We start from the raw sequence: 16,206 nt of genomic DNA on the forward strand, positions 1-16,206 counted from the left end.
TTCCAGTCACAACTGCAATGTGTCCTCCCTCCATCCATGGCTTCTGTATCCAGAGTAGAAAGTGAGGATTCCTCCATACTGCTCCCTCTTCATACACACAGGGAAACTGGGCTCATGATCAGGCAGAAACCAGGGAAGAACAGTTTAATGAGATGGGGATAGGGTTAACTGGACCAGCCAAATACAAGGATCACTCCTTTTATCCAGTCTGAGATGGCAGTAAAAGGTGGGCAGAGGTAGAGAGAAGGAGCTTTCAGAAGGTAAATACTCAGTGACTAACACTCTTGAGCACCCCAGGCAGTGGCCTCTGCAACATGGGTCCTGGCTCTGATGGGCAGCCACTGGCCTCTCTCTTTGGCGGAGGGCAATCTGGGTCAGTGAGAGCAGGGAGGAGCCCAGCAGCGAGGCCCTGTAGCCAAGGTTCCTTGGCCCAGAAAACACAAGGGGCTTTGATGCCTGCAGAAAGCCACGGCTCTTCACCCCAGGATGCTGCAGCTGCTCTTGGGCAGAGCCCAGCCCCAGAGCAGGCTTCAGTCTGAAGGCCACAGCTGGGAGGCAGGACCATTTGGGGCTTAATGGCCTTAAAATTCGAGAGAAACCCCACTGCTGCTGTCTATGAGCTGTGTGGCCTTGGGCAGGTAAGTAACCTCAATAAAGCTCAGTTTCCTGGTCTGTAAAACTGAAAGAATAATATAGTAATAATAGCATCTATCTTTTTTTTTTTTTTTTTGAGACAGAGTCTCGCTCTGTCACCCAGGCTGGATTGCAGTGGCGTGATCTCGGCTCACTGCAAGCTCCACCACCATGCCCAGCTAATTTTTTTGTATTTTTAGTGGAGACGGGGTTTCACCGTGTTAGCCAGGATGGTCTCGATCTCTTGACCTCATCATCCGTCTGCCTCGGCCTCCCAATAGCATCTCTCTTAAAGTTTGCTGAGAGGAATAAATGAAATTATGTTTGTGAAGCACTCAACATAGTACCTGGCTCATAATGTGTGCCCAGAAAAATGAGAGTTTTAATACCCGCTCTGGGATTCTCAGAAGTTTCTTTCCAGACTAAAGCAGATTTAGCCCTCTGGTCAACAGTTGTCCCCCTGGAGAGGCCGTCAGTACCCTGCCCCTCTAGTAACTCCTTTAAAATCTGTCACTCATCCAATCCTTGTTAACCAATCCTCCAGCAGGTTTTCTCCATGTCTTCAAACTAAAATAAAATAAATTTGAAAATAAAACCCAAATGGCTCTCATGTCTCATGCATTATGTTTGAAATCCTACATCTGGCTTCTTGAGTCAGGAGATGTGTACCCCAGTGGACATCTGTGGTATGCCAGGGGATCAATATGGCACACTTGGGGGAAGATTAAACATTTAAACCCAGGTAACTTTAATACTATTTTCTATAAAACAAACATGACTGGCCAGGCACAGTGGCTCACGCCTGTAATCCCAGCACTTCGGGAGGCCGAGGCAGGTGGATCACAAGGTCAGGAGTTCAAGACCAGCCTGGCCAAGATGGTGAAACCCTGTCTCTACTAAAAATACAAAAATTAGCCGGACATGGTGGTGGGCACCTGTAATCCCAGCTACTCAAGAGGCTGAGGCAGAGAATCACTTGAACCGGGAGGCAGAGGTTGCAGTGAGCCAAGATCGCGCCACTGCACTCCAGCCTGGGTGCCAGAGCGAGAATCCGACTCAATTAAAAACAAAAACAAAAATGCGACATAAAATGTAAACTCTCCTGAATGTTTATGATGAAGCAAAATTTCAAAGACAGGTCAAGCTCTCAGTGGGCATCCTCTGCCCCCTGGGTGCTTATGGGTAGCCTTCCTGGCAGTTAGGAGTTCCTCAGAAGTTACAAGGGCCTGAGAAGCCCCGCTTAATCAGTGAGGGGCAACTGGTGCCTTCCTGACTCACCCTCATTCTCCCAAGGGCTGCTCCTTATCTTTGGAAAAGGTGGCCTACACAGCCCGGGGCCTGAGAGGTAACCCTAGCTGACACCATCATGGGATGGCAGACTTCCATTCCTGGCAGGGACAGACAGCAAAAGCCAGCCTGGTTTCCAGCTTCCTGAGTGGGGGACACTTTAAGAGTGTCTTAGGAGGACCAGAGCTTGCTTCCTACCATCTCATCGAGTTGTCCCCCATGCTGACAAAGGACACATTTGGTTAGTGGTTGGGGATGAGCACCCTAGACAGGACAAGGCACAGCTGGCACCCAGCAAATGCCCCACCCTGGCTATTCCTGACAGCATGGTCTCCTGGGGCTTATAGCAAGTGGGATCTCCAGAGGGAATAGGATGACTGGAATTTTCAGCAGAGCCAGGCCTCCGTCCTCAGTGAGGCTCAACAATATGCCTGGCATGGAGACCAGTTGGAAACAGAGCTATAGTGGGAACCTCAGTCTCTCTGCTCATGAAAGTGATTAAGTACATTCTTTGTGATTTTCTCTTCGTACTTTTCTTTTTGCAGGTATCCTGAGCCAAGAAGGGTACTCCTCCTCAGAGGAGCAGGCAATAGAAGCGCCTAAACATCATGGCACAAGTGGACTCCCAGGACAGGTGGGGAGAGGCGTCTCCTCTCAGCAGCTTGACTGAGGAGGCTCATGACACCCAGATGCTGAGCATGAACTTAGAGAGTGACGATGAAGATGGTGGGGAGGCCGAAAAAGAGGGCACTGCTGACCCGGTGGCTTGTCCAAGGGGCAGCTCCCCAGTAATACACGACAATCCTGACTTGCCATGGCCCCATCCACTGGGCAAAGAGGAAGAGAAATTCTCTGACTCCTCCAGTGCTGGGGACATGGGGCAGAAACCAGTGGAAATGTCCGGGAAAGCCAGCTGGAGCAGAGATGTGACAAAGATCAAGGAGACCCAAGGTTCCCCGGGAGCAAGCAGAGCTCTGGGTACCCTTCCCAGTGGTCTCGCACACAAGTTGTTAGGTCAGATGCAACCTCTTGGGGACCGACTACCTGCGGGTGATGATGGAGACTCGAAGGCAAACCAGGACGCAGTCTTGGATGTCCCATTCAGCTTCCCCAGCAATGGAAAGTATCTCTGTGCGCACAAAAATGTAGACACGTCCGCAGGGAACTCTTCTCTGTTGTGTTTCCCCAGGCCGGGGAGCAACTGGGACCTCCCCACGCGAGAGACACATACACCAGCCCAGGCGTCTGCCACCCCAGCCAGCCTGGCTGCCGCGGTCCTGGCAAAAGCGCGAAACAGCAGGAAAGTACAGAACCAGGCGGGCGGGCGCGAGGGCGGAGAGGCTGAGGCGCGTACCTACAGGTGCCTGCGGGGCGGGCGGGCCTTTCAGAAGCCCAGCAAGCCGCTGAACCCCGCGGAGACGCGCGGCGGCGCCGCCAAGCGCTACGCGTGCGAGCTATGCGGAAAGGCCTACTCCCACCGCGGCACACTCCAGCAGCACAGGCGCCTGCACACGGGCGAGCGGCCCTACCAGTGCTCCTTCTGCGACAAGGCCTACACCTGGTCCTCCGACCACCGGAAGCACATCCGCACCCACACAGGCGAGAAACCCTACCCGTGTCCAGACTGCGGGAAGGCCTTCGTGCGCTCTTCGGACCTGCGCAAACACCAGCGCAACATGCACAGCAACAATAAGCCCTTCCCGTGCTCCGACTGCGGCCTGACCTTCAACAAGCCGCTGTCGCTGCTGCGCCACCAGCGCACGCACCTGGGCGCCAAGCCCTTCCGCTGCCCCGCCTGCGACCGGGAGTTCGCTGTGGCCAGCCGCATGGTGGAGCACCAGCGCGTGCACTCGGGCGAGCGGCCCTTCCCCTGCCCCACCTGCGGCAAGTGCTTCACCAAGTCCTCCAACCTGTCCGAGCACCAGACGCTGCACACCGGCCAGAGGCCTTTCAAGTGCGCTGACTGCGGCGTGGCCTTCGCGCAGCCCTCGCGCCTCGTGCGCCACCAGCGCATCCACACTGGCGAGAGGCCCTTTCCTTGCACGCAGTGTGGCCAGGCCTTTGCCCGCTCTTCGACCCTGAAGCGGCACCAACAGATCCACTCTGGGGAGAAGGGATTCCTCTGTGCCCAGTGCGGCAGGGCCTTCCGCATTGCCTCTGAGTTGGCCCAGCACATACGAATGCACAACGGAGAGAGGCCCTACCAGTGTGAGGACTGCGACCAGGCCTTCACCCGGTCCAATCACCTCCAACGACACCGAGCCAAGCACGGCACCAGCAAGAAGGAGCCCATCCCTTCCTCCTCTGACGAGTGAAGACAGCATCGTCGACCTCACTACTTGGAACCTTCCCAGGTGGACCCACTCACATGGTATTGCCAGCCTCACTGGTCAGCCTCGCCTCCCAGTAGGTCGCGGGTCATGAGTGGTCCATTTGATTATTTATTTGATCCCCTGAACAGGAAGTCACCACCGAGAGAGCACCCAGGTGGGTGGGTTCACATCAGTGGTTCCGAGTGTCCGAGGTCATAAGCAATTGGAAAAGGGAAAGACAAAGTAGTGGGAGCTGATCAAACGTTGAGTTCCTTGGGTTGGGGAACCTGAATCAATCAGAAACTGCTTCTAGAATTACATGCTGGGCACTGGGCAGGGCTCCAGGGATAAGGTGGGGAAAAAGACTAACCTGTCCTACCCTCAAAGCCATATGCAAATACTGAAAAGAAGCCATGAGGGGCTGGTCCGCTTTAGAGAAAGATGCTTTTTGGTTTTTATATAAATAAAGGAATCCCCAGAAGTGGTCCCTATGATGAACTCCCCCAAAGCAACGACTTTTTGGGAGGAACTCAAACCCAGTCCAACATCCCATCATTTCACTTGACTGCAGAAATGGCTTTACCCTTAGGATATATCTTTATGAGTCTTGGCTTTGAAGTGGAGAAGGCCTTTATCTTAGAGAAGGTGGTTTATGTCATATTCCAGTTATTCTAGAAGTTCAGGACAGCCTTAGCATCTGAAAAAGAAGCCCATTCTTCTTTATAGTGGAATTTAGTAAGTAGATCTAACCCGAGTCTCACCCACAAAATTCATATAAATTCATGTGTGCCTTCTCTCTGGCTGCCTCTTTTCCTGTTTGTACTCTGAGGGCTTAAGTCATATGTGATATTTACAAAGCAGTTGGCCCATTTACAGAGAGACATATATAATTTCTCCACAAAGCCTTGACTATGGTTCATGAAACCTTTTGGGTTCATTTAAATTTGTCTGAATCATTAGTCTTGACTTGAAGTGAATAAAACACCCTTTGCCCAAGTGCCATTGGCTTGTCTGCATTTCAAAATAATTAAAGCCTTCCGGGTATGGAAGCCTACGTGCTCAGTCATCTAATGAGGTTATTTCAAAGTTTGCATTACTAACAGTCATTCTTCAAAGTGTATTGATGCATATAGTGATCTTTATAAAGTCAGTAGTTCTTAGCTGAACCTCAACTGTGAGGAATCTGTGACTCCACAGATGTCCTTGGTGCACGTAGGCAAACGGCACTTCTCATCTTACTGAAGTTAAATAAGATATCCCATAAGAAGGTATAGTTCCCTTTTTGGGGGAGTACCTTTAGTATATTCCTAAAATTGCCACCAAAGAATGCCAAATCTGAATTTCTCTTGGTTTCCGCCTGATTTGGAGCTAGGGTGTGACCTCTAAATAGCATTCTCATGACACATGGGGGCGCCAAAGAGAAGTAAGAGAGAGAGCTAGATAGCTAGATAGTCTTGTGTCTTGTTTGACAAAGGTAACTTTAATAAAAGAGTCCATCCCCATCCTTTACTGTTGATGTGACCTTGGGCTTCAGTTTCTGCATCTGCATTGGCAAAATAGAAGTGATAGCAGTAGGTAAAAGTTAGAGTGATCCTACTATATGACGGAAACTTTGGCTGAATGCAAGAGCTTTAAATTGGTAGAAAAGTCACAAGATGAGCTTGTGACTATGAAGAGAGCAAAAGCTAACTTTTTTTTCTAGATAATCAATAAAATATTTGAAGACTGAAGGATTACTCCTTTTCATTGTATCCTTTCTTGAAGATGGTCATTAGTATAGTTTTTACAAATTAAAAAATTTGGTTTTGTTTTACAATTTTTATGGAGTTGTTCACCAAAACCTGGTTGCATAGGAGTCACCTGGGCTGTTTGTTAACCATATAACTTGCTGAACCCTAACCTTGAATACTGATAAAGGTCTGCAGTGTGGTATCTAGGTATGGCTTCCACATGGGCATATCTTTGGAGAAGGAGTGAGCATACTTGTTAATAGGCAGAAACGCTGGATTTGCTTGTGCTGGGTATCTTTGGTGCTGTATACTATGTTTCTGGAATATAAGGGGTAGAATGTACTGAATAGGTCCAAGAGAAGTTCATTAGTCCTTCAGGCCTATCGCAAAACAACTCAGATTTTAAGGAAAATTGTCCCAACCAGTCTTTTCTCGCATCAACTGCAAGGGTCATGCTGAGTAGGTATTAGAGAAGAAAGGAATCTCATTGGAACCAGTAGTCACAGATCACTGGACCAGACAGTGGTACACAAGTAGAAGGCAACAGTACATGGAGTGGACAAAAGAGAAGCCAACCAGCTGTGAGGTGGCTTGGGACAAATTCTGCCCAGTAGAGTCTGCCATTCAAAGTGGGGGTAGTTGAATCATATCTTTGGAGAAGAATCAATGCTTGAAGACAGGTTATTCTGTCTTGCATTTGTGCCCCAAATTATGCTGAGCTACTTTCTGGTTTTCTATTAACCTACTGTAGCTCTCGCTCTCCCTCTCCCTCTCCCTCTCCCTCTCCCTCTCCCTCTCCCTCTCCCTCTCCCTCTCCCTCTCCCTCTCCCTCTCCCTCTCCCTCTCCCTCTCCCTCTCCCTCTCCCTCTCCCTCTCCCTCTCCCTCTCCCTCTCCCTCTCCCTCTCCCTCTCCCTCTCCCTCTCCCTCTCCCTCTCCCTCTCCCTCTCCCTCTCCCTCTCCCTCTCCCTCTCCCTCTCCCTCTCCCTCTCCCTCTCCCTCTCCCTCTCCCTCTCCCTCTCCCTCTCCCTCTCCCTCTCCCTCTCCCTCTCCCTCTCCCTCTCCCTCTCCCTCTCCCTCTCCCTCTCCCTCTCCCTCTCCCTCTCCCTCTCCCTCTCCCTCTCCCTCTCCCTCTCCCTCTCCCTCTCCCCTCTTTTTTCGGTCTCCCTCTCCTTCTTTTTTCGGTCTCCCTCTGTTGCCGAAGCTGGACTGTACTGCCGGGATCTCGGCTTGCTGCAACCTCCCTGCCTCGGGCTCCTGTGACTCTCCTGCCTTGGCCTGCCGAGTGCCTGGGATTGCAGGCGCGCGCCGCCACGCCTGAATGGTTTTTGTATTTTTGGTGGAGACGGGGTTTCGCCGTGTTGACCGGGCTGGTCTCCAGCTCCTGGCCTCGAGTGATCTGCCTGCCTCGGCCTCCCGAGGTGCTGGGATTGCAGACGGAGTCTCGCTAACTCAATGCTCAATGGTGCTCAGGCTGGAGTGCAGTGGTGTGATCTCGGCTCTCTGCAACCTCCACCTACCAGCCTCCTGCCTTGGCCTCTTAAAGTGCTAAGATTACAGCCTCTGCCCCACCGCCACCCCGTCTAGGAAGTGAGGAGCGTCTCTGCCTGGCCGCCCATCGTCTGGGATGTGAGGAGCCCGTCTGCCCGGCCGCCCTATCTGGGAAGTGAGGAGCGCCTCTGCCTGGCCGCCCATCATCTGGGATGTGAGGAGCGCCTCTGCCCGGCTGCCACCCCGTCTGGGAGGAAGTGAGGAGCGCCTCTGCCTGGCTGCCCCGTCTGGGAGATGAGGAGCACCTCTGCCCGGCCGCCCCGTCTGGGAGGAAGTGAGGAGCGCCTCTGCCCTGTTGCCCTATCTGGGAAGTGAGGAGCGCCTCTACCTGGCCGCCACCCCGTCTGGGAAGTGAGGAGCGCCTCTGCCCGGCTGCCACCCCATATGGGCAGTGAGGAGCGCCTCTGCCCAGCCGCCCCTTCTGGGAGGTGAGGAGCGCCTCTGCCCAGCCGCCCCGTCTGGGAGGTGAGGAGTGCCTCTGCCCGGCCGCCCCGTCTGGGAGGTGAGGAGTGCCTCTGCCCAGCCGCCCCGTCTGGGAGGTGAGGAGTGCCTCTGCCCGGCCGCCCCGTCTGGGAGGTGAGGAGCGCCTCTGCCTGGCCGCCACCCCGTCTGGGAGGAAGTGAGGAGCACCTCTGCCCAGCTGCCCCATCTGGGAAGTGAGGAGCGCCTCTGCCCGGCTGCCGCCCCCTATGGGAAGTGAGGAGCGCCTCTGCCCGGCCGCCCACTCTGGGAAGTGAGGAGCGCCTCTGCCCGGCCGCCCACTCTGGGAAGTGAGGAGCGCCTCTGCCCGGCCGCCCACTCTGGGAGGTGAGGAGTGCCTCTGCCTGGCCGCCACCCCGTCTGGGAGGAAGTGAGGAGCACCTCTGCCCGGCCGCCCCGTCTGAGAGGTGAGGAGCGCCTCTGCCTGGCCGCCACCCCGTCTGGGAGGAAGTGAGGAGCACCTCTGCCCGGCCGCCCCGTCTGAGAGGTGAGGAGCGCCTCTGCCTGGCCGCCACCCCGTCTGGGAGGAAGTGAGGAGCACCTCTGCCCGGCCGCCCCGTCTGGGAGGTGAGGAGTGCCTCTGCCCGGCCGCCCCGTCTGGGAGGTGAGGAGCGCCTCTGCCTGGCCGCCACCCCGTCTGGGAGGAAGTGAGGAGCACCTCTGCCCGGCCGCCCACTCTGGGAGGTGAGGAGCGCCTCTGCCTGGCCACTCCGTCTGGGAAGGGAGGAGCGCCTCTGCCCGGCCACCCCGTCTGGGAGGTGAGGAGCGCCTCTGCCCGGCTGCCACCCCGTCTGGGAGGAAGTGAGGAGCACCTCTGCCCGGCTGCCCCATCTGGGAAGTGAGGAGCGCCTCTGCCCGGCCGCCACCCCATATGGGAAGTGAGGAGCGCCTCTGCCTGACCACTCCGTCTGGGAGGTGAGGAGCGCCTCTGCCTGGCCGCCACCCCGTCTGGGAGGAAGTGAGGAGCACCTCTGCCCGGCCGCCCACTCTGGGAGGTGAGGAGCGCCTCTGCCTGACCACTCCGTCTGGGAGGTGAGGAGCGCCTCTGCCCGGCTGCCACCCCGTCTGGGAGGAAGTGAGGAGCACCTCTGCCCGGCTGCCCCATCTGGGAAGTGAGGAGCGCCTCTGCCCGGCCGCCACCCCATATGGGAAGTGAGGAGCGCCTCTGCCTGACCACTCCGTCTGGGAGGTGAGGAGCGCCTCTGCCTGGCCGCCACCCCGTCTGGGAGGAAGTGAGGAGCACCTCTGCCCGGCCGCCCCCTCTGGGAAGTGAGGAGCGCCTCTGCCTGGCCGCCACCCCTTCTGGGAGGAAGTGAGGAGCGCCTCTGCCTGGCTGCCCCATCTGGGAAGGGAGGAGCACCTCTGCCCGGCCGCCACACCGTCTGGGAAGTGAGGAGCGCCTCTGCCTGGCTGCCCCATCTGGGAACGGAGGAGCACCTCTGCCCGGCCGCCACACCGACTGGGAAGTGAGGAGCGCCTCTGCCTGGCTGCCCCATCTGGGAAGGGAGGAGCACCTCTGCCCAGCCGCCACACCGTCTGGGAAGTGAGGAGCGCCTCTGCCTGGTCGCCCCGTCTAGGAGGTGAGGAGCTCCTCTGCCCGGCCGCCCAGTCTGGGAAGTGAGGAGCGCCTCTGCCCGGCCGCCCTGTCTGGGAGGTGAGGAGCGCCTCTGCCTGGCCGCCACCCCATCTGGGAGGAAGTGAGGAGCGTCTCTGCCCGGCCGCCCCGTCTGGGAAGTGAGGAGCGCCTCTGCCCGGCCGCCCCCTCTGGGAAGTGAGGAGCGCCTCTGCTCGGCCGCCCCAGTGAGGAGCGCCTCTGATCGGCCGCCCCGTCAGGGAAGTGAGGAGCGCCTCTGCCCGGCCGCCCCGTCTGGGAGGTGAGGAGCGCCTCTGCCCGGCTGCCACCCGGTCTGGGAGGAACTGAGGAGCGCCTCTGCCCGGGCGGCCCCGTCTGGGAAGCGAGGAGCGCCTCTGCCCGGGCGGCCCCGTCGGGGAAGTGAGGAGCGCCTCTGCCCGGCCGCCCCGTCTGGGAGGAGAGGAGCGCCTCTGCCCGGGCGGCCCCGTCTGGGAAGCGAGGGGCGCCTCTGCCCAGCCGCCCTGTCTGGGAGGTGAGGAGCGCCTCTGCCCGGCTGCCCTGTCTGGGAGGTGTACCCAACAGCTCCGAAGAGACAGCGACCATCGGGAGCGGGCCATGAGGACGATGGCGGTTTTGTTGAAGAGAAGGGGAGGAAGTGTGGGGAAAGGAAGGAGAGATCAGATTGTTGCTGTGTCTGTGTAGAAAGGGGTGGGCATAGGAGACTCCATTTTGTTCTGACTAGGAGAAATTCTTCTGCCTTGGGATGCTGTTGATCTATGGCCTTTCCCCCAGCCCCCTGCTCTCTGAAACATGTGCTGTGTCAACTCAGGGTTAAATGGATTAAGGGTGGTGCAAGATGTGCTTTGTTAAACAGATGCTTGAAGGCAGCATGCTCTTTAAGAGTCATCACCACTCCCTAATCTCAAGTACTCAGGGGCACAAACACTGCAGAAGGCCGCAGGGTCCTCTGCCTAGGAAAACCAGAGACCTTTGTTCATGTGTTTATCTCCTGACCTTCTCTCCACTATTATCCTATGACCCTGCCATATCCCCCTCTCCGAGAAACACCCAAGAATGATCAATAAATACTTCAGAAATTAAAAAAATAAAAAAAAATAAAAAAACAAAAAAAAAAAAAAAAAAAAAACCTACTGTACATCACAGCAGACAATCTTATTTCTCTATTGTGTAATTAAAAATCAGGGTAAAGCCAGGTGTGGTGGCTCATTCCTGTAATCCCAGCATTTTGGGAAGCTGAGGTGGGAGGATTGCTTGATCCCAGGAGTTTGAGACCAGCCTGGGCAACATAGTGACACCCCCATCCCTTTAAAAAAAATTTAAAAATGAGCCAGATTGGCCAGGTGCGGTGGCTCATGCCTGTAATCCCAGCACTTTGGGAGGCTGAGGCGGGTGAATCACCTGAGGTCAGGAATTCAAGATCAGCCTGGCCAACGTGGTAAAACCCCATCTCTACTAAAATTACAAAAATTAGCTGAGCATGGTGGCAGGCGCCTGTAATCTCAGCTACTCGGGAGGCTGAGGCAGGAGAATCGCTTGAACCCAGGAGGCGGAGGTTGCAGTGAGCCAAGGTCGTACCATTGCACTCCAGCCAGGGTGACAAGAGTGAAACTCCATCTCAAAAAACAACAATAAAAAAAATGAGCTAGGCGTGGTGGCACACACACATAGTCCCAGCTACTGGGGAAGCTGAGGCAAGAGGATTACTTGAGCCTAAGAGGTGGTGGCCGCAGTGAGCTGTGATCATGCCACTGCAATTCAGCCTGAGTGACAGAGTGAGATGCTATCTCAAAATAAATAAATAAAATAAAATAGGGGCAGGGCCTTCTTTGTGACAAAAAGAACTTAAAGCTTCTCTCTGGGTTAATGCTGTTTCCACAGTACAGGTTGCCAAAATTAATTTGACTATACCCAGTAAAAATGTTCATTTATAAGTTTCCACTTAATAAAAATTCCCCTGATGGGTTCACCAGTCTATAGTGCTCATGACTTGTATTCTTTAGACCATAATGATAATAGCCAACACTTACATCGTGTTCAGTTTGCGCCAGGAACTGTTCTAAATGTTTTATATATGTTAACTGTTTTTTAAAGCAAACTTATGGTGATTCTTATCCCCATTTTTTTAAGATTAGAAAATCAAGGGAGAAAGATACCACAGCTAGAAAGTGGCTGGCATAGTAATGATGTGACATTTAGACATGCTTGCTCCAGAGACTGTTCACAGGGCCAACTGCCTCTGTTTGGAATGGAGTTGTTGATGTGCATTTTTAAAGTGGATGACAATAAATTCAATTCAAACGATGATAAAAATTGAAACACAGCACAGCAGAAATCGTGGCATGACTCAGGAACAAAGACCTGTGAATGACTTAATGGATCTGGGAGAGTCTGGGTTGGCAGCTCTTAATCATTAATGCCTTGGAAACTGTCAATAACCTAGCCAGGGGGAATAAATTGGAGTTAAAGGAGTAATACTTCCTTGAAGGCCCACTGTTGTTTCATATCACTGGCTAAAGAAACATTCTGTGCCTGTGCCTTACACAGAAAAATATACCAGCAGTTAATCTTGGCAGTCAACATTTACACACTCTATACTCTAAATGCATGCACGTTGAAAAGCTATATTAACCTGATATGAACACAATAGATCACCCAGGAATTCCAACTAGAGCTTAAAGAATCTTGCTTGGAAGAAAATTTTGTGTAAAGCATTAGTTTAATTGCCAGAACACTCAAGCAGATGTCATTGCTAGACTCAGAACTAGAATACGAACTACAAACTCAATGACCCATGAACATATTGCCAAAGATGGAGTGACTCAATGTTTCATCAAACCAGAAGAGGGCAGCTGTTTAAGTTGACAGGAAAGCTCATTTTTAACATCAATTTCCCTCTTTCCATTCTGCATTAAACCATGCCAGTACAATGTTTCCACTGTCTAGATAATGTTTTTATCTCTCTCTCTCTCCTCCTCATTTTTCTCCTTAACCACCCCCACCCTACAACTTTCAGTCAAATTGGTTCAGAGTTTCACTGTTTAGGAGTGTCAGGAACTTGGCAGATTGGTTCAGCAGATGAATAGAACTGCTATAAAATATAAGTTATCACTAAGATTTAAAGGAAAACACCTCTTGCTAAAAACAAAGAATACATGGAGGAGGCCAAAAACAGGGATACAGGGAATCTCTTGTGGTAGTTCAGATGAAGTCAAGGACAAGTGGGGACAGAGGTAAGATGAGAAGTTGCCAGAGATTTCAGGGGTGGCGTTAATAAGGCTTGGTGAAAGGATAAAAATAGCTACCATTTAGTGAACACTTTTTAGGGATTGGGGACTACATTCATTATCTCAATTAATACCTACAATAATCTGTTATGAAAGGTCCTTGAAAAATATTCCCACATGGGGTCTGCAACAATTTTCCTTTCCAGGAATGCAATCAAGATTAATAGGTCATGCTATTGTCTGTTATTGTTAAGCAAAGGTCAATAAGCTCTATGTGTCCTCTCTAAGAATAGGCTGCCTGTCTGCAACAAGGAGAATATGTAGCAAATTTCTTGCCTTTTGGTTAGAAGTTATGCCTGCTTACATTTTTATTTTTCATCATCACTGTGGTGGCTTTAAAAATGTGTTCACAAATTCTTTGACATACCTCCCTTCGAGAGTGGAGCCTAGTTTCCTTCCCTTTTAGTGTGGGCTGGACTTAGTGACTCAGTTCTAATGGACAGAATAAAGCAGAAGTGATGGTGTGTGACTTTGGAGGCTAGGCATAAAAAGTACTGTGGCTTCCATAAGATACTTTGTTTTTCTTTCTCTCTCTTTTTCCCTCATTCACTTGCTCTGGCAGAAGACAGCCACCATGTCGTGAGTAGCCTTGTAGAGAGGCCCTGTGGTGAGGAACTGGGTGTTCCACCAACAGCCACATCAGTGAGCTTGTAAATGGATCCTCTATCCCCAGTTAAGAGTTCAATTGACTAGAGACCTGGCTGACTACTTGATTGAAACCTCATGAAAGACCAACAGCCAGAACTGTGCAGCTAAGTGGCTCTCAAATTACTGATCCTTGGAAACTGTGTAAAATAATAAATGCTTGTTTTTTTTTAAGATGTTGAATTTTGGTTGGTAATTTGTAATGCCACAATAGATAACAAACAATAATATAAAGAACAACTTCCTCCTAATGAGTAAGAGACTAGTCACTCAGTGTCACCACAAGCCCTGATTTCTGCCTGAAGTAAATTGCCAGAAGGTTTGGAAACATGTCTGCTTCCTCTTGCCACATTCTCTCCAATGGCCACCCACTAAGGCTGGTTGAGGCCCAGTTGTTGCATAGGTACCCTTGTGTAATCTGTCCCATTGCCAAGTGAGCCTTAATAGCTCCAGGGCCCAAGAAGAGGGAGCCTTTGAGAAGGGGGCAGAAATATCTGGACACCAGTATCACATCTGATAAGGAATTGTAAGTATGAATCCCTTTTGGTCACTCTCTTTCTTGGTATATTTCAATTCTTAATTCAAAGATAAGTAAATTAATGTATGGTCTTTCCTAGAAAGGGGAGAAATTCCTAGTTCTCCAGAGCCTAAAACACAGTCCTTTGAGGGCAGTATTATAATATTATCCCCATTTTGCAGAAAAGGAAACACCATGCAAAGGATTACTGCCAGTATAATTACAAATGTGAAGGAAAGCATTTATTACAAGTATACTAAAGATGGTGCTTTTGTATTGATATACCAGTCCTGAGAAAAGTAGTAAAGAACTAAGGATAAGGATGAAATTAGAGTGAGTCTGAAAATCACTCCAGAGTTTCCAAAATGCTATAACCAATTAGATCTGCAGCTGTTACCTAAATCTTCATGATGAAAGTGCTTCTGATCCTTTTCTTGAATCACAAGCTACTTGAGAATCCAATAAAAGCTGCGAACCCTATCAAAAACCCCTCATTACTGATGTTTTGTGTTATAATTTCAAGGAGTCACAGGCCTCCTGAAGCCCATCAACTGGCCTAAAATGAAGATTCTCTTTTGAATTCCACTTCCAAACACGTCTCCAGCACCAAAACCCAGGAACTAAAGTCAGTTATAATAGCAAAAGGGCTAACACAGACTTGCAAAGTAAGCCCTATCAAAGACTATCTTTTGGATAATTTTTAAAAGAGAAAAACAAACAAGGTAACTAAGACAGCTTATACTCCAAAGGGGTAAACAAATTTCTTCAAATACTGAAATGAATGTATTACTGATACAGGAAATCAGTCATGTTCTGTCTTATAAATGTAACGATTACTCTTGGAATATATAAATGGTATATGTAGTTCGAAAAATCATCCAAATAAGTATTGTCACAGCTTTTAAGAAAAATAAATACTTTCTTTTGAAAAGTACAATAATTAATGACAAAGATAAACCAGACTGCAAATGGACTTGAAGAAAGGCTACATTTACGTTCAGAACTGCATGCCAACCATCACAGGGATTGCAATTATGGAAAACTTCAATAAAGACTAGTCATTAAGAAACCAAGCAGAACACCAGATTATGAAAATGGCTTGTCTCCTTGATAAGGCTTATTTATTTGAGAATTAAATAATTTTTACAGTTGAGTTTATCAACTATAAAAATTTATATATATAAATATATTTATATATAGCTTATCAAATATAAACTCAACTGTAATAATTTATTTAATTTTCAGCCATTAATAACAGTATTATCTATACCTGTAAGTACCTATCTTATTCTTGCTAGAAATAACCACAGCATTTCTGAGGGGGAAAAACTGCATTCTTAGATTTATTTCAAGCCATTCATGAGGGGCAGGGCCTGGAGGAGAATCCTGAACTGAGTAAGTTAGTGACAGAAAACTTGTTTTATTGAATAGATCTTAATAGACATAAAAACAAAAGATGGAGATAAACTTGACAGCTCAGCCACTAGGGTCCCTCCACTTCATGAGTCCATCATGCCTCCTCAAGGTCCCTGGCTGAGTGACAGCATGAGCAGAGGATGCATGGGAGACTGCTTTCTCTCCAGAATGAATCCGCTGATAGGGTTGCAGGGATGCCAGCTGACTGAAAGTCCCCCACACTCATCTCAGTAGGAAGGCTGCACTCTCGAGTGCATTTATTGGTATCTTTTTCACCTGACTACCTGGACAAAGGCCACACCACACTCTTGGCATTTTTTTGGCTTGCTCTGCTGAGGGGCCACATTAAGTCTTGACAGCAGGTTTGATTTGTGAAACCCCTTACAGCAGAGAGGACAGATGTGTGGTTTGCAGTCTTCCTTCCCTGTGTTTTGTTAATCTGAACTGTGCTGGCTTTGGTGTACCATCGACTAGGGATCTCTCACAGTACACTTTCCATAGTCATTTTGGAGCACTCCATCTCATGCACATTACACAGGTGCCTCCAAACATCTGCTGTGCAGATGAAACCTTTATCACTTTCAGGCCCCTTACATGGCTGGTCTCCAGAGTGAATCAATTTGTGCATGCATAGGTTGGCAGCCCAGAATAATTCCTTGCTACAGGTGGGGTGACAGTAGGAATCCTCCCCTAAATGGTTCTGCTTATGCTCCTGAAGTCCTGTGAGGTCCTAAAAAGATGTCCAACAATTGTGCTGTT

The 16,206-nt window shown here is 50.6% G+C and overlaps 1 protein-coding gene across 1 annotated transcript; it reads left to right on the forward strand.

The window, feature by feature from the left end:
- Positions 1–2,465: 2,465 nt before the first annotated feature.
- Positions 2,466–5,962, forward strand: ZNF648 (zinc finger protein 648). Its single transcript, XM_054455197.1, has one exon. It carries the CDS (start codon positions 2,529–2,531, stop codon positions 4,233–4,235), a length of 1,707 nt encoding a protein of 568 aa, XP_054311172.1. The 5' UTR covers positions 2,466–2,528; the 3' UTR covers positions 4,236–5,962.
- Positions 5,963–16,206: the final 10,244 nt, after the last annotated feature.

The sequence above is a fragment of the Pongo pygmaeus genome, chromosome 1 (genome assembly GCF_028885625.2).
Source record: "Pongo pygmaeus isolate AG05252 chromosome 1, NHGRI_mPonPyg2-v2.0_pri, whole genome shotgun sequence".
Lineage (NCBI taxonomy): Eukaryota > Metazoa > Chordata > Mammalia > Primates > Hominidae > Pongo > Pongo pygmaeus.